This window comes from Dermacentor silvarum, chromosome 6, assembly GCF_013339745.2.
Source record: "Dermacentor silvarum isolate Dsil-2018 chromosome 6, BIME_Dsil_1.4, whole genome shotgun sequence".
Taxonomy (NCBI): domain Eukaryota; kingdom Metazoa; phylum Arthropoda; class Arachnida; order Ixodida; family Ixodidae; genus Dermacentor; species Dermacentor silvarum.
This window is the reverse complement of record NC_051159.1, coordinates 14737270-14756593: the sequence shown is the minus strand read 5'-3', so window position 1 is coordinate 14756593 and position 19324 is coordinate 14737270. Positions and strand designations below refer to the sequence as shown.

Genomic DNA, 19324 nt, shown 5'->3' with positions numbered 1-19324 from the left:
CGTCTGGCCGTTTCCTCGCAAGGAAGGGCCTAGTGCTACCTTTTGCGACCGTGGAAATCGTCAAGGGCACTAGCCCAATTTTCGTTTGCAACCCGTGCCCATACCCTGCCATGCTGCTCCGAGGAGAATGTGTTGGTAGCGTGGAAGCCATCGACGACGTGCAAGTTATCGACGTGCCCGACTACCCGAATTGCACCACCTACCATACGCTCAGTGCTGTTTCTACATCTGACGCATTGCCCAGAGATGTATTTGGTTCCTCCCTCGCCGGAACCCTTACAGCGGCCCAGCATTCCCAGCTGCTGTCCCTCTTGGAAGAATTTCGTTCGTCTTTCGACGTGGGGCAAGCTTCCCTGGGTCGGACTTCCACTATAACGCACCGTGCACATCGACACTGGCTCTCCCCCACCATTGCGACAACGCCCATATCGCGTTTCTGCCAGTGAACGTCGTGTGATTAACGACCAAGTCGACGACATGCTTCAGCGCGAAGTAATTCAACCCTCGAAAAGTCCATGGGCTTCTCCTGTCGTCCTTGTTACAAAGAAGGACGGCTCCGTAAGGTTTTGCGTCGATTATCGCCGGCTCAATAAGATCACTCGCAAGGACGTCTATCCCCTACCACGCATAGACGACGCAATTGACTGCCTGCAAGGAGCCCAGTCTTTTTCATCTCTGGATTTGCGCTCCGGGTATTGGCAAGTACCTATAGGCTATATGGAAGAAGTCGATCGGCCGAAAACAGCCTTTATCACGCCCGACGGCTTGTACGAGTTTAACGTCATGCCTTTTGGACTCTGTAATGCGCCCGCGACATTCGAGCGCATGATGGACACAGTTCTGCGAGGCTTAAAGTGGCACACATGTTTGTGCTATCTTGACGACATCGTAGTTTTCGAGCCCGACTTCCCCACGCCCCTCGAACGCCTCCGGTGTGTTTTGACGTGTTTATCGAACGCCGGCCTACAATTAAATATAAAGAAGTGCCGATTTGCTGCGCGGCAACTCACGATTCTTGGCTATGTCGTTTCCAAGGACGGAATTCTCCCCGACCCCGACAAACTTCGCGCCGTTGACGAATTCCCCAAGCCAACGTCCATCAAAGAATTGCGCAGTTTCATCGGTCTATGCTCGTACTTCAGACGCTTCATTCGGAATTTCGCCGCCATCGTATCGCCCCTCTCGAAGCTCCTAGGGGGCAATGGGCTTCTCACCTCGTGGTCATCAGAGTGTGACGAGGCGTTCACGAGTCTTCGTCGTTTGCTGACTTACCCCCCATTTTTGCGCCACTACGATCCGACGGCCCCCACAGAGGTACACACAGATGCCAGCGGTGTTGGCCTTGGCGCTGTCCTCGCGCAACGCAAGCAAGGGTTCCCTGAGTATGTCGTCACTTATGCCAGCCGAACGCTTACGAAAGCCGAGAATAATTACACCGTGACAGAAAAAGAATGTCTCGCGATCATCTGAGCTCTTACTAATTTCCGGCCATATTTGTATGGCCGCCCATTTGATGTCATCACAGACCACCACGTACTATGTTGGCTGGCGTCATTGAAAGATCTGTCCGGCCGTCTTGCACGTTGGGCACTTCGCCTGCAAGACCACGACATCCGCGTACTCTACCGCAGCGGACGACTCAACTCGGACGCCGATGCCCTCTCGATGCCGTCCATAGTGCGCCGACGCCCGTACCGCGTGTCCCTAGCCGAGCGGAAAATCATAGAAGAAAATGTCGCGGACATGCCACAACAGAAGGTCATCCGGCCCTCAGCTAGCCCTTGGTCATCTCCAGTTGTTTTGGTTCGAAAAAAAGACGGTTCCGTGCGCTTTTGCGTCGATTACCGGGCCCTCAATAAGATCACTCGAAAGGATGTATACCCTATGCCTCGCATTGACGACGCCCTTGATTCACTACAAGGTGCAGAATACTTTTCAAGCCTCGATCTGCGCTCCAGCTATTGGCAAATCCCAATGCACGAAGGCGATAAAGAAAAAACTGCGTTTGCCCCCCCCCCCCCCCCCCCCCCCTGATGGACTTTATGAATTCAACGTCATGCCTTTCGGGCTATGCAATGCACCTGCGACTTTTGAACGCATGATTGACACCGTGCTGCGTGGCCTGAAATGGAAAACTTGCCTCTGCTACCTGGATGACATTGTCGTCTTTTCATGAACATTTCCTCAGCACCTGCAACGCTTAGATGAAGTTCTGACGTGCCTTGCCGACGCTGGTCTTCAGCTCAACACGAAGAAATGCCGTTTCGCCGGCAGATCTATTAAGGTCCTGGGGCATGTCGTGAGCAAGGAGGGCATACGTCCTGACCCTGACAAGATTGCTGCGGTCCTTCGCTCCCCTCGCCCAGAAAGGCCTAAAGCTTCCTTGACCTCGCTTCTCATTTCCGTCGCTTTATACGGAACTTTGCCTCCATCGCTGCGCCGCTACACAAGCTACTTTTTCTTCCAGCGTACCCTTTCTCTGGTCTCAAGAATGTGAAGCAGCCTTTGACATGCTGAAGGGTGCCCTCACGTCTGAACCTGTGCTTCGCCATTTCGATGAGACTGCACCGACTCTCTTGCACACAGACGCTAGCGGCCACGGCATCGGCGCCATTCTTCTGCAACGTGACAACTCTTCGCGCGCGAGAGTCGTTGCATACGCCAGCCGCGTACTCACCGATGCCGAGAAGAACTATATACGATAACTGAGCAGGAGTGCTTGGCTGTTGTTTGGTCCGTACAGAAGTTTCGTCCCTATTTTCACGGGCGTCATTTTACAATTGTTACGGACCACCACGCATTATGCTGGCTCTCCACTCTCAAGAACTTGACTGGACGCCTGGGTCACTGGATTATCTGCCTGCAAGAATATGACTTTGACATTATTCATGTCAGGCAAAAAAACACAAAGACGCTGACGCTCTTTCTCGTTGCCCGCTTCCTGCGCACCCACTCGACACCTCGGCAACTGCGTCGCAAAGCAGCTCTTCGGATCTCACTTCTACGCCGGTTTCCTCTCTAACCTCAATAGACCATCTTTCTCAGGTCGACGATCAAACATTTGCACCTTGCCAACGGGCTGACCCATATTGTCGGCGTATGATAGACCACCTCTCTGGCGCTTCTCGCCCACCTAACGCGTGGCTTCGACGCCAACTCGCACAATTCAAGCCGGACAATGGCGTGCTGTATCGGCGCATTTACCACCTTGACGGTCAACGCTGGGTGCCCGTTCTACCGCGCTCTCTTCGAGCCCATGTCCTGGAAGCATTCCACGATGACATGACTGCTGGCCTTCTCGGTTTCCACAAGACCTACGAGCGCATTCGAAGCCGTTACTATTGGCCTGGCCTTTCTACTAGGGTGGGGAGATACGTCAGTTCCTGTTCTCCGTGTCAGCGTCGCAAACTCCCAACCTCTGCTCCTGCCGGCGAATTACTGCCTCTTTCTTGTCCCACCGCACCATTTGAGGTTGTTGGCATCGACCTTTACGGGCCCCTTCCTGTTACTGCAGCTGGCAATCCAATCGGAGGATAGTGACGGCCGTCGACCACCTGACGCGCTATACGCTGAGAGCAGTGGCGTACCCAGAAATTTTGTTCGGGGGGGGGGGGGGGGGGGGGGGGCTCAGGTTGCAGCGCGGCCTCCTCTTTATAGAATTCGTCGAGGGATCAAATGCATGAATAATAACTGCATTGCATTTTCCATTGTATATTAGATGCTGCAAACGAATTATTGAACGCTATGCACTGTCCATTAAAATATGTACGTTTTCATAAAAGAATATATTCGTATGCCCCAAAAATTGTGGTAGAAATAACTGATATCAATGCTTCCGCGTTTTTTTGTCTAATTAATAAGTAAAGAAAACATCACATGAACTTTAGAACTATTGACCCTTTTCGCGGAGCAGTTTGTTTTAGAGAAACGAGATGGCGTTCACGGCGGCGCGCCATACCTCTCCTCAGCGACCGCGCACGAACGCGAAACCATTACCGCTTCTACCTTGCTTCTGTGCTATCAGCTGTCGGAAAGGCAACTGAGTTTTCGCTAACACACCGTGCTCCAATAATGCTAGATTGAATAATGTGGATTGAAGACGTGTGCAGCAGTTGGCTGCAAAAATAGTGACTGGCATGTTAAGGAATAGAATGAATATATGTGGCGAAGTTCGCGGACCGCTGCTGCAACTGTCCGAACGTGTTACCGGCACTTCGTGATGTACGGATTTCCTCGAGGATACTGAAATTTGCTCATCCGCCAGCCTTGTATCGCTAACCTTCAAAGAAAGGGCTTCATCCCCAGAACGTCGGCAAGAGTGAGTACCACTCGTTAAACAATGATAAGGAAAGTAGCGCCACTTCCTGTCATAGTAAGTTTCGCGCACGTTATCTATACACATCTGTCGTGAATGGCAGGAAAACTTACGCCCACTCTATCGCCGACGTATCAAGAATAAGCGAATGGACGCGCAGTTGAATATATGCGCACTGTATACACACAGTAAATGACGGACTACACCTATGGCGCACTAATGGTCGAAGCTGAATGTTTCGGGACGGTCCACAAGAGTAAGCAAGTTACTAGCTGTAATATATATTTGCTACAAGGTATTACAATGTACAAAACAGCTACGTTTCAAGCCTTGTGCGCAGCAAGAACAAATCTATCGGATTCGGAACTGAGCACACCCGCGAGTGATTAGGCAGAAAATAATCAGATAGTGGCCGCACCGAGGAACTTCACTGAGTTAGAAACTGACAAGCCACTGCTTCAAAATATTTGCCGAATAAAGAACAAAGAGCAAAACACACTAATGCTGACTGAAATCATAATTGGAAAGCTTGGAACGCATATTTAGCCCCGCTTTTAGAAGAAGCACCATATACACTGCTTGCGCCGTTTGGACATAGCTTAATCAGCTCCGAAAGAGCTTTTGCATGTTCTCTGAAGCTGTGATCAAAGCTTCGTGTCGTCCACCTAGCCACCGTCTACGATATCTCCGAAAACAGAGGTTTTCTAAGCCGCGCCGGCGTCATACACTTCCATTGTAAACAAGGAGGCAACGGAGGCAGTTGAGGCAAGCAATGGACGCGTCACCACGTGATCAAATATGGCAGCGCCCACGGGATCGTCGCGAAAAGGGTCAATATCAGTTCGAAACCAGCAAAGCAGTGCATGCAGCTTATATGAAAAACGCAAAGGCCATGAAATGAATAAGTTGAGGACAAATATTTTGATGAATCTTTGTCATTCAATAACCTTGTTTACATTTTTCTACACATGCAACGGCCAGGAAGAAATCTCAATGACGCTATCCCTCGTTGCAATCGATTGCGCAGGAGCAGCTGTAACTCGTGTATTGTAATTACACCGAGATAATACTCGCAGCAGTGAGTACAAATAAAAAGTGGGATTTCTGCAAAATATATATTAGAAATGCGAAGATAGAATGGAATATACAAATGCGAAGATACAACTCGCTAAAGGGCAAAAAAAGAGTTGCTGGAAACAAAGTTCACTGCTTGTATACACAAAACCTCGCAATAAGATATTTAAAAATACGTATGAGTCTCCAATAAATCTACGTATTTAAGCAAACGTCAGTGTATATAATGCGTCAAATAAGACAAATAAACATGTTGCTCAGTCACAGATAGTGACTTTGCGCACAGAAATACAGATGATCTAGGCAACAACATAACTATGATCCCAGAAATCATGTTATGTACTTGGGCCATGCAGCGGTCGCGACAGCGCCATGTGGGTAGAATAACAGAGGAATAATGCATAAATCAGTACGAAAATGTGTAATTTAACTGCCTGCACAACGCCAACAATTTTTCTGCACCCAAAATTAAAGGAGGGTATTCCTTCATTTGAAAAGAGAAATAAAAGCAGGTAGCTGAAAACGAAAGAAAAGGACAAACGAAGGCCACAGATGATGCGGTAAGTTGAACTGTTTTTGGCGAACGCCACGTGGGCCGGGCATTCAGTGAGCAAGGTCGGTCAAAATTGGTTATTGGTATTCTCGTAATTTTTGTATTCGCGTGATGATTGTGATCATGATGCCAACTGCTAGAATAAACGGCGAAAATTTCTGCGGTTTTAAAAGCTAATGAACGGTCATACGTTTTCATAATTAAGAGCTTATGAACCTGAAGGAACAGTGATTTTTACTTGCATTGATTGTTGCTGCTTCGCTATCTAAAGGACAAACTTCTCTCGGCGGGAAAGTTGAGCGAAGCGGTCAATGACTTCGGACACGTTGATGCCGACGTCTCTGTGGGTGTATAGAAGCGCCAGCCTAACCATGCGTTCCACAGACATTGTAGAGCGCAAGTAGTTTTTAGTAAACTCTTGCTAAAAAAATATTCTCTCTGCGCTGGCAGTGGTCACTGGAAGGGTGAATAGAAGCTGCAGCAGTATTTACACATTTACATAGAACCTGCATGCTGTCGCAATGAGAGATGGGCATCTATTCCGGTGCTAAAACCTAAAACACTCCCTTGATGTCGTTGGCATACTTGTTTAGGTACCTTGCAGAAACAGTAGGCTGTTCGATTCCAGCAATGTCCGTCGTTTCGTCAGGAAGTATGGAGAAGCAGCCTGCTTTTGAATCTAGGCTTTCTTTGATAATGTCACCACAAATTTCTATTATTTGGTTTTGTGCGTCTGGGCTTAAATACGAGGCATTACTGGGGCAACTTTCCAAATGGTTCTTCAGATATGTATCTCCACAATCAGCTCGCAGGCAAAGAAGCACTCTGAAAATGCCTGTATTTTCAGCAGGGGCATTGCTTAAATCCATAGGGCCCCTGTCCCTATGGCCACGGAGAGCCAGACCTTGTCGCCCTCAAAAAAAAAAAAAAAAAAAATCTCAATAATAGGCCGTTTACTTTCTTTTGTTTTCTCATATTTTACTTTGCCTGCCCTGTTCTAGCTGATCAATCACATTGGGCACGCTTCCTGAAAATGTTTGGAGAAAAGTATCAGCTGCTAGCTGACAGTCCCGGTGATATTTAGTATTTTCGTGTGTGTGGAAGATTGCGAGCGTGTGCTTCCATTTCTGGAACGGCTTGGACGGGAGGGCTCCAGTGCGCGCATGTTGGCCCAAGTTTATAAGAACATTAACCCCATAAAGTTCTAGAATTGAAAATCTTTTAAAGCATGCCTTTGGAAATGTCAGCGCACCTTTCGCGTCAAAAGTTTATGAGAACTTTACACTTATAAAGTTTCGTAATTGAAATCCATGCGCTCCGTATATTACGAGGCCGTTGCGAGATGCCGCAACGCGCCCGCTCGCTATCGAAAAGCCGTTGAAAGTTTGCGCTTGGATGGGGCTCCTTGCGTTACGTACGTGACTCCAGGTGCAAGGGCGTTGTCACGAAATCCAGCCCAAGTTCGCAATGTTCGTGCCGAAATGTCTTTTCGAGCGTGAAAAAGTCATTGTAGACAAAATCCAGAATGATTGCCGGCGTCGGTGGTAGTTTTGGTCGGCGGTGCATGCTAGCACGAAAAAATTTCGGGGGGGGGGGGGGGGGGGGGCTGAAGCCCCATCAGCCCCCCCCCCCCTGGCTACGCGCCTGGCTGAGAGGACATCAGTGATCACTGGCTCAGCTTCGGAGGTTGCCGACTTCGTCCTTCAAGCTATAATTCTGCGCCATGGTGCTCCTCGGGTACTGCTAAGCGACCATGGAAAGGTCTTTCTTTCGCAACTTTTAAACGAAGTCCTGCGTGCCTCTGGTACCACCCACAAAACAGCGTCGAGTTACCATTCACAAACGGCTTGACAGAGCGATTTCATCGCACGCTTGCTGGCATGATCGCCGTATATATTCAGCCTGATCACAAGAATTGGGACAAGCTTCTACCATTCGTCACTTTTTTCGCCTACAACACGGCCGTTCAGCGTACCACCGGCTACTCGCCATTTTACCTAGTTTACGGACGGTCGCCTACTTCTCTTCTAGACGTTTCTTTCTTAAATTCTGCTGTCAACCCATCTGCATCGTCTAGCGAAGAATTCGTTTCACGACTCGCCCAGTGCCGCCAGCGTGCTCGCGTAAATACAGCAGCCAGGCAACAAGACCGGAAGATCATTTACGACACTTTCCATCGCGTTGTGTCTTTCCGACCTGGTGAGGAAATACTTCTACTGACGCCCCTTCGCACGCCTGGTTTGTGCGACAAGTTCCAGCCGCGATTCATCGGGCCCTACATCGTCCTGGAGCAGACATCGCCCGTCAATTATCGCGTGACTCCTGTTGTCGCCGCAACAGACCGCCGTTGTCGCAGCACCGAGGTCGTTTATGCCTCCCGCATGAAACCCTTCACGCGGCGTTCTTTGTCGCCTTGACCTGCGGCCAGGATGGCCGCTTCCACCTGGGGGGGAAATTAGTGTGGGCCTTTATTACGCACGTGTTCTTCATCTGTATATTATCATCATCATTCTACGTTGTTCGATCCTCATCTTCTGTTATGTGTGATCATCTTCCGAGTACTCGGGCCGAATAAACGTCGTGCCAACAGAGACGTCATTATATATATATATATATATATATATATATATATATATATATATATATATGGAACAACTTCAGCACGACGTTGGCGGCACCTTCGAGTGAAATAGCTGTGTGCTCTAGCATCATGCGTGGCATGTTACCCACACTGCATGGCTTCGCATAGCCACCGCTCGTGGATACAGCTAGCAGCCCAGCACAGCTACAGGAGGTTTGCAACAAGTATACATCTAGATAGCGTTTAAACTGATGTTTCTTTAGATGTTTACATCATGCTTTCAAGGATGTATTTTACACGTTCTTTAGCTCTTGTTGTGCTATACGGGCATTACCTTTAGTATTCAGCAAAAGCCGATTCCTTAGAAATTTACGCCAATTATAAAAGCAAGCATAGTAGATAGTCACAAGAATGTCTGAAACCACAAGCAGAAGAAAATACAAATCTATGATCCATCATTCCCATGTGGTAGCTGAACAGTCCAAGCATCAGAGTTTCCTTGGATAATTGTTAGAGTACGTGGCACACGGAACAGCCGACAAAAACTCGAAACTCAGACAAGCGTTTATTAGCGTCCACCTCAGCCCCGAACGTCAAAGAACGCAGGCTCGTTCTTTCGAACGCGCTCACGCGCTCCCTGGTCCGATCCTTGTCCTCTTCTTCCTTGTAGGAAGAACGCGGGAAATTCAACACATTCCCGGCCCCGAAGTGCGGTTATGCTTGTAGTTCAAGCGGAAACAGTCTTTGGATGGCCCTTGTCGTCACGAGGCCGTCTTGTCGCTTTATCTTGCAAGAGCGAACGTGTCCATCTTCTCCTGCGTAGACTTCAATCACCCTTGCGAGTTGCCACATTTGGCGTGGAAGGTTTTCCGCATGTACAAGTACAACGTCGCCTTCTTTAACATTGTTCTTGCTCCGTGCGTCACAGAAGTGTGCAGATCTAAGTTGGAGCAAGTACTCTTTGGTCCATCGTTTCCAGAAGTTTTCCGTCAGGCGCCTTCTGTACTGAAGTCTCCGGAAGGCCTCTGCACGCGTTGAGATCTCGGTGTCCTCGATGTTGCCTTGTGGTATTGTCGTGAACCTACGGCCAATTAACAGATCTGCAGGAGTCAGGGCGCACAGTTCGCCGTCTTCCGATTCAATGAAAGTAAGTGGCCTAGAATTGACGACAGCTTCAACTTCAGCGAGTACTGTCATGAGTTCTTCGGAGTTGAGGCAGGCTCTTTGAAGAATCTTGCGAAGCGGTGTCTTTACAGTTCTTACAAGCCGCTCCCACCATCCACCCCACCATGGAGCGTTTGGCACAATAAACTTCCATTTGATGCCTTTACTGCTCAGGTGTCCAGCGACATCATCTTCTTACGGCATTCTGAAAATCTTTTGTAGATCCCTTGACGTTTTCTTGAAGGCCCTCGTATTGTCAGAATAGATGACCTGGGGAAGACCTCGGCGGGCACAAAAGCGTCGCAAGGACATCAAGAATGCTGCAGATGTCATACTGGACACAAGTTCTAAGTGAATTGCTCTTGAAGCTGCACACGTGAATAGAGCAATGTAGTTCTTCGACTCTCCTAACGGTGTCTTCACGAAGAGAGGTCCGGCGAAGTCTACTCCGACCACTTCAAACGCGTGTGCTTGTGTTACCCGATGTATTGCGAGAGGAGCTACTGGAGCGTTGCCTGGTAAAACAGTAAATCGTCTGCACAAGTAACATTCCTTGATTACATTCTTCACCAGACTTCGTGCTTTGCATATCCAGAAGCGCTCTCTCAACTGCGTCAGTGTATCTCGCACACCTCCGTGAAGTACTTCGCAGTGCGCTTTGATTGCGATTAACCTTGAAAAGTGGTGTTTACTCGCCAGTATAATCGGATGCTTGACACCTTCTGGAGCTTCCATCCGCATTAAACGTCCACCAACCCGAAGTAACCTATCTGCGTCCTGGAACGGGTTGAGACCTGCGATGAGTGAGGTTTTGTCGATAGAACGGCCCTCTGAGATAGCTTTGATCTCTGCGTTGAAGAACACATATTGTACCTGTCGAATCCAGTATTGTTCGGCTCTCGATAGCTCCTGCGCCGTGAGGGGACCAGTTTCTTTATTGCTGCCATTATGTCTGCAGCAGCTGACGAACCTCAACACCCATGCTGTAACTCTTAGCAGCTTATCGAGTGTGCTGTAACGCTCCATTACAATTAGCGGTAGCGTGGCATCAGTCGTAAGTGAAACCTGAACGGTGACCTTCTCACAGTAGACTTCTTCGTTGTCCGCTGTTTGTAGTGGTTGTGATGGCCACATGTGCTCAGGTTCCTGAAGCCAGTGAGGCCCATGCCACCATAAGATGCTCGTAGATACCTGGTCAACAGATACGCCTCGTGTCAACAGGTCGGCAGGATTTTCAGTACCAGGACAATACTTCCAAGCGGCCGGCTCGGTTCGCTCGTGGATTTCAGTGACTCTGTTGCGAACGAACTGTTTCCATTTCTGAGCATCGGCTCTAAGCCACGACAATGTTATTGTCGAATCCGTCCACATAGTGTAGCGTAGCTGGAAGTCCGTAAGCGCGCTTGATATGAAGCTCATCAACCTTGCACCAATCAATGCGCCCAGAAGTTCTAGACGAGGCAATGTTACCGTCTTGATTGGAGCAACGCGTGATTTTGCGATGAGTAACTGGGGTCGTCTTGCGCGATCAGACACAACGTAGGCCACTGCGCCGTATGCGAACGGACTTGCATCGCAAAAAACGTGCACTTCTAGCACGCGGGGCAGTTTCTCTTTGCCGCTGCCGGTGTAACGCAGTACCCTAATTGATTGTAACTTTGACAATTGGCTCACCCATCCTTGCCATTCTCTTCTTAAGTCTTCGGGCAGACACTCGTCCCAGTCAATTCCACGGGTCCAGATCTTTTGAAACAATATTCGTACGGACACCGTATACGGCGCGATGTATCCCATCGGATCGTATACCCTTGATGCTGCTTGTAAGACGAACCTTTTCGTGTCGGACTTTGCTTTAAGAAAATCAAGAAGATTTGCCATGGTGAAGCTGAATTCATCGCTTTGGGGACTCCACGTGATGCCTAGTACTTTAACGGAGGCTTCACGAAGTACAACCATCTTTTGGCTGGTTGAGCGGTGCTCGTTTTCCAACGTGGTCATAAGCTCACTAGAGTTTGTCGTCCATTTACGAAGATTCATTCCTGCCGAGAGCATGAGCTGTTGCGCCTCTCTACAAAACTGGGCAGCTTCGTCCTCCGTATCAGCACCTGTCACCAAATCGTCGACGTAAAACGACTCACCCAAGGTCTTGGCGGTCGAAGACATACTTTGTGGTGCTCTTCGCACGTGGTGAAGAATAGTTGCTGTCAGCAGAAATGGGCTGCATGTTGCTCCAAAAGGTACTCTGGTCATCCTCCATTCTTGTGCGTCTTTATTCAAAAACTCAGCGACATCGCCTTCTTCAAACCACAGAAATCTAAAGGCATCTCTGTCTTCTTCTTTAATCGAAATCTGAAGGAAAGCCTTCTCGATATCTGCCATTATGGCGATGGGATGCGTCCTAAAGCGTATTAGTATTTTGACGAGATCCTGGTATAAGTTGTCGCCCTTTTCCAAGCACTCGTTAAGTGACTTGCATCCCCGTGCTCTTGACGACGCGTCGAAGACGACTCGCACCTTTGTTGCAAGTGCTTGTTCTCGGATAACTTCTTTATGTGGCATGTAATAAACCCTCGCTGGATTTCTAGGTGGGTCTTTTACAACTTCTGCATGACCAGCTAGCAGATAATCACGAATCGTAGCGTCGTAAGTCTGTAGAAGACTCTCCTTGCTGGACAAGCGAGTCAAAAGTTTCTTTAGTCTGGTAATGGCGACTTCCTTGTTATCCCTTAGCTCAAATCCGGTTTTCCAAGGCAATGACACTTCGTATCTGCCATCTCGTAGCTGTATCGTTTTCTCGAAGTGCTCCCTAGTTGAGCTTATCTCAATTGCCTGGTTGGCATTATCGGATATACCGATACTCTCCAGCTCCCAAATGAACGGATTAGCTCGTCATCAACAGCTACATGCGTCTTCAACACGCATACCATGACCCGTGAGTTGACTGGCTTTGACGACAAGTGTTCGGTGCTCCCTTGAAAGATCCATCCGAGCTTTGAGTTCATAGCGATGAGTGTTTCCTCGTTTCCCGGTCTGGAGAGTTCACCTGTCATCACCGCCCACATCTGGTCCGAGCCAATTAGTACACCAAATGTTACCAAATTAGGCACCAAATGTTAGAGTACGTGGCACACGGAACAGCCGACAAAAACTCGAAACTCAGACAGGCGTTTATTAGCGTCCACCTCAGCCCCGAACGTCAAAGAACGCAGGCTCGTTCTTTCGAACGCGCTCACGCGCTCCCTGGTCCGATCCTTGTCCTCTTCTTCCTTGTAGGAAGAACGCGGGAAATTCAACATAATTTTAGCAGGAAACTATGATCTAGTCCTTTTAGATGCAAAGCATCTTATGCTCGGGGCTATGTCACTCCCTCCCTCCCTCCGCCGTGTCCACTTCCGGTTCCGCTTCCGGAAGCCAGCTTCCAGAGAATGCTTCCGGCGTTTTGCCCGAATGATCCCCAGCTGCTTCGCCCACTCATCATCGTTCACTTCGTCCTCTCATTCTCCTCCCACAATGCCGCAATGAGTGCCATGGACAGCGCCAGCGTCAGTGTCAGCGTCGTTGACAGCACCACGGAGAAGAGGGCTCGAGCCGCTGCCATGAAACGGCAGCGGCGACAGGCCGATCTGAAAACTAATGGGAACTTGAGTCGACCCCATGGCTGCTTTGCATACTACTCAGGGTTCCCCTACGGGAAGATGGTGTAATTTTTTTATGCTGCACTAGTATTGCAGATGACGTGAGCATTGACACCCAAACAGCATGTGCCAAAACGGAATCGTGAACAAGTGAAAGAAGTCAACAACATCACGCTGCTGTTGTCGTCACCCCATCGTCGTGCCGCTTCATGAAGATCCTCGTAGAATGCTTTGCATACCTTAGGTGTATCAACAACACTGTGCCTATGTTATGCTTCAGTGTTGAGTCGCCTCTGCTCTAGCTGTGGCCCGAGCTTGTAACTCTGCCACAGCCCATTGGGGCATTTCAGTAGGTGTGCGTCACTGGCTTTATTATTCATTGTCTGCTGCGCAGAAAGGATGCAAGCACAAAGCGTTATTGGCTCCAAGAAGTTTGAGCGGGACCCTACTGTGTGTGATGTCAGCTGAGGGAAGCGTGCACATGCTGCGATGGTGGAGTTCCCCCTTCCTAGCTGAGTGCACCACTCAAACCTCCCGAGAATCCTCATCACCGAGACAGCCTTCAGCATGAATAGTACGCACGTCATATAATGGAAGTGGCACAACCGAGTGCTGCATCAAAGCCAGTAATTCTTACAACAAAGACCCTGGTTGCAAGAAAGTTTCATCAGGACAATGTACAAGGACTTTTTTTTTATGACAAAGACGAAGGAGAACCACAGTGGTGAAATACCTACAGAGAATAATGAAGAAATGTCGAAATCTACACTTTCATAAATGCCTTTTGAAGTGCAATTATAACGAAGAATGAAAGAGGGATGGTGATTATGAACAGCACTTCCAGAGAGTAATGCTAGCTGTTGATGTGAATGCATTACGCTTTGTCAACCTGCATTTTTTTATTTTCTGGTTCACCAGCAATCACCACTTGCGATATATACACACCAATGAAGGAATACTTCAAATAACTGCTCAGAACAAGAATGCATGACAGTAATCTATTTACACATTACACTGCTTACCTCACTAGGATGGGTATCCGAGCGTCGGTACAGACATCTCATCCTCTTTCTACCTAGTAGACTCATGCCCTTTGGTTTGCAACTAGCATTGCCTCAGATACACCAAGTGACAACAAGAAAACGGGTCACATGGTAGCATCATTACACAGCTATCAGCTGTGAATTAAAGCAGACAAATGACCATCTGTCTACTTCATAGGAAGAACAGTGCACCAGGAGTGGTTTGTACACACTGTATAACTTTATTCTTGTTTTCTGCTTGAAAAGAAAACTGACATTACAAACAACCTGTTTACTATTTCTTTACAAATTTACAAAATGCTACATACATATACTTCTTCCAGCCACGACAGCGGCCATGCCTTATAAGCAAAGAGAACAGCCCAATGCCAACAGCACATTGTGGGAATCTAAACACGCAACCACTTGTCTACAGTGTTGCTGGACATATATATGTGTATATATATAGTCCCGCCACAAGAGAGTACGGTATCAGCAACTTTCACAATGCAAGCAACACTAGGTAGGAACCACACACAAAATGCAGCCTGAAGTTGTGTCACTGAATCAAAACCCATATAAAATCCAGTTGAATCTGTGCGTTACTCCCACACAACTTGGCTAATTGTGGCTAACTAGACAATTTTAGAACAAAAAAAATTTTATAAACGTACACATTTCGTCAGTGAAGTGACGCTGCTTAAATGTTTTTATAGTAACGCACTTGCAAACGGAATGTTCACAGAATAACCCAGCTGCATGACTCAGCATAAAAAATAAATATTTGCATGTCAGAAATTAAACTACACATAGACATTATAAACAATGTTCTTTCATAAGATTCCCTGTGTTTGCTGTACAAAGCAATTCTTGACTGCGCTGGCTTAAGAAGCAAAAAAAAAACTTAAAGAAAAAAAACTCATTTCACAGTAGGGCACATGATGCATCTGTGAAAAATTAACTTAGATATCTGCAATATGTACATTTCCACAACCTGCCAGAAAATAGCAACAACAAACACATGCACACAGGAGAATCAGTGCAATCAGAGGACACACACCATTGGCAGGCCTCCAAGCTATGAACAAGTGCTGCTGTTAATCAACATACTTAAATAATAGAAACATATGTACACCGAGGGCCACTACAGTACGTAGCCACAGCAGATGGCGTGCAATAATACAAAAGCAAAGAGACAGAAATTATTCCTGAATTTTGTGTAAATTAAGACCGATATTTTCTTCAAAAATTATATTTCTGTACTATTACTTGTTTTAAACAGCCATGAAGTAATCTTTCAGTGCCTTTTGCAAAAGAATTCATCAAAGAATAGACTGTTTTCATGATGATACTTGAAAAGACTGCTGCCACCCACAAAGATTGCATGCTGAAGTTGTAAAATCATTTTGACAATGTTCTTTCATAAAATAACACATTACAACGAAGCAAGTAGTCGTGACGCATAAATATTTTACAAGTACTAAATCTATACGCTGCAATAAACCAGGCCTGCAATAGACTTTTCCAAATTAAGCAAGCACATTCTTTGTAGGCTAGTCTGCATACTTGAAGACAACAAGAGAGTGAGCCAGTCAAAGATTAAAGGACGCATGCCACGATACAGTAGAAATGAAAGTTGGGAGAGTCGGATTCCACAACTTGTGGTTAACCAGCGTGACAAACAACATGTGAAAGGCATAGGGCTGCTGAAGACGAGTGCATGTCAGATGACTATCAAAGCGTATGACAACACAAGGCAGGACGAATGCTGCCCTGTCTCTCAGTGGGACAGGCGACAGTCGACACAGGTGCTGTCCAGTGTGGCCCAGTCCTTTTTGACTTATCTGTCGCAGTACGGCACCCTTCCTGCATAGTCCTGCGCTCTTTGTCAGTCCTGCTGATTAACCATCACTGAGGGTTGCCACAAAGACTACAATGAAGAAACTGAGCGCATGGACGGTGAGCGGTGTTTTCCTTCACACTCGAGACTGACCCCGCCGGCCAGTAGCGCATGTAGTGGTCAAGAGAATTCCGTGCCGGTCTCGACGAGCAACAATTTCCTAGCTAGAACTTCAGCACTGCAGTACAAACGCTTTCATTCATTCGCATGTCCAAACAGCCACAGAAGCACAGCTTCGGTGAGATCCTAACAAATTCTAGCACACGTTCACACATGCACACACGGGGCTTTGGCTCTGCACACACCTTTCCGCCGCACCGCTTGGCTGAGAGATGCATCGTTACAGCTAGCCCCACTTTGGAGCACGTGGTCAATCTGCATTCTCACAAATGCACACACACCTGCAGTAGGTAGTGAGAAACCTTGACAAGCGGCAAACTGCCACTGCAGAACAGCCTTTCTGCTTGTGTACACCCATGAGAATGCAAGCACTCTGCAAGGTACCCAACGCACTGTTTAATGATTGAGCTTCTGCGGCGCTAAAGTGCTAGTAGTAGTAACTACACACATTTAATTTAAAGTCGGGACTAGCTATTTGGGCAGGAACTGTTTGAATTCACAGCAAAGAACTATGAGAGCCTGAGCACTATGAAAAAAGATGAAGTTGTGCAGAGTTTAGGACTGCATGTATTTTTTGTCCCATAAACTTCTTCAATATGTAACAGGAATCAGAAAGAGCATCGAGTGCCCCTCCTTTAAATTTCCAGAAAAGCATCATCATAAACAGGTCTAATTACATGTCATTTATGGCCAACTTTCTAACAGACAGAAAAGGGCACATTTTAATTTTTTTTTTTCTCAGTTAACAACACCGAATAAAATCTTGCTTGCTTTGTAGGAAGTTCTGTCGAGAGCCCATTCGCAGCTGCAAATAGACTAATAAAATAAAAGAACTCATACTTTGTCAGGGCATAAAAACAGACATCGAGATGTGATCAAACAAACACAGGACAAATGTCTACACAACAGCACAGAGGGGCAGTAAGCAGACAGACAGGCAGGTGTAATATATTAAGTCATTTCGCAATCCATCGGCAAATAAAAATCATCGCATAACAGAAAACAGTGAAGGATGTAAAAAATGATCGGGGGGGGGGGGGGGGGGGGGCAGTGGGTGATGCAACAATGAAAACAGCGCACAGTGGTGGCACAAGATGATGGGTGGTGAACCAGGAACTGTCTTTGGGCTTCTAGATGATGCTGGCCGGGAGCTTGTCGAAGACATCCGACCGCTTGGACAGGCTACCCCTCCGTCGAGACAGCGTCGTCGACAGCTGGTTAGGGTCAGGTCCGCCACTGTGCAGGAGCAGCTCGTAGATTTCCGTAAAGTTGGAGTTCTTTGCATACACCAGCGGAGTCCGGCCTTCTGAGTCCACGGCTTTGGCATTGGCATTGTTCTGGAAGTTCAAGAGAACAGGCTTCTCTTAGACCACTTTCCTTCAAATGAGCAGAGCTCCAATGTAGAAGCCACGGACTACAGTGGCTCTGTGATCCTCTAACAGCAGTTATGAGCTGTTCGTAGCCACTGAGTTAAAAGCCGTCAACTTCTAAATAGGTTTAGGCACCTTCCACATGATTTTAAGAATAACCTCCCAGTACTCGTGACAGAATGCTAGTGCCACCTGCAGAAAGAACTAGTGGGCAATGCTACTCTGTATTCTGACAAAGTCTAAGGATGTCAGAACCAAGCAAGAAATGTTTGATGTAACGTTTAAAACCACAGAAGTCCACTCGAGACTCTTTTCAATGTCTCTGTCATCGTTATCTTGCCAGGTATATTTGTAGTTACAGTATATATACCGTATAAACTCGTCTAAGGGCCACACCCCCAACTTGGCAGCCCAAAATTTGAAAGAGAAAATTCAACGGAGAAGCAATCACATTTGGTACCCCGATGCTGCACGGGCGCGCATCAGCGAATGTTCGCTTGCTGCATACTTCCACACGCCGCTACTAGAGAGCTGCACGTTGACCTCTGATGCAATCGTATATATCTAGAGATCTGGGGTCAGCACAAGTCAAGACTGCGCCAGCACCATTTTGACGAAAAGGTTCGGTTCCGTGTTAGGGCCGCATCTCACCAAAATTGTGAAAAAAAATTTAGACGACGCTTAAGCTTTGCCTTCAAGAGTGGAACGCGATAGCATTCAAGGATCCCTGGCTGCTTATCAGGCTTCCCGGCAACTGCAGCTTTTTTGTCTAACTTCGACTCCGCGCGTGGCTGCCAAAGAGGCGAGTGCCATTTGGATGGTGTTTTTGCAAGGAAGAAACCACGGCGCACCACTGTATGAATTGTAGAAATGCTGGAAAAGGGGTTTGTGTTGGAGTTTCTACGTAAGAGAATTACATTTTCTCGTATATTCAAATTACAATTGGACACTATCACGTCTATAGGTTGTAGTAAAGTCGTACTACACGATTTTTCTGGCGAATTTCATTTTGTTCACTAACACCTTGCGCCATGCCATGCCCTGCGCAGTCCGGGTGGTTCGAAAATGATTATTTCCACCAAAGACGCTGGCGCGCTTGCCCCCACACCGACACCAACGCCGGATTTCCTGCGACATCGGGCCCCTTAACGCTATACGTTAAAAAGTGCGGCCCTTACACGAGTCTACATGGTAGACAACTTGGGCCACTGGGTACAGTGCTCGAACAGGCAACTTCAACACTTGGTATGTACAAGAAGGTATGTGTCCATTCTTGGCCAATCCCCCCGAGAATGGTTGCGCCACTGTGACACAAAGTGTGTGAAGCCTTCGATGTACTGTTTAGATGTGTGTTGTACTTCTCTGTGCATTCACTTCTCGTCGACATTCTTCGCTTGACATGCATCACACAATGCCTACATCCAGGTCGTGACACAGACAGCTAACAGCTATAGATGAGGCAGTGCCGGTGTTATTCACTACTTCAGACACCTCACTTACTCAAACAAGCTACGTGTAATTTAGATTCCAACATTGCGTTGGATCTCGAGAGAGAGAAAGTGACTTTATTTGCACCCGTCAAATAGATGA

At 47.5% G+C, this 19324-nt stretch overlaps 1 protein-coding gene across 5 annotated transcripts in view; it reads right to left on the bottom strand.

Annotated features, from left to right (window-relative positions):
• Positions 1–14563: 14563 nt before the first annotated feature.
• LOC119455296 (centaurin-gamma-1A-like) overlaps positions 14564–19324 on the bottom strand; it is a 136844-nt gene continuing 132083 nt past the window's right edge. For all 5 annotated transcript variants that reach the window (XM_037716692.2, XM_037716691.2, XM_037716694.2 and 2 more), the window contains one exon: positions 14564–17701. In XM_037716692.2, the coding sequence (XP_037572620.1) occupies positions 17495–17701 (207 nt within the window). In that variant the 3' untranslated portion in view covers positions 14564–17494. The remainder of the gene's footprint in view (positions 17702–19324) is intronic.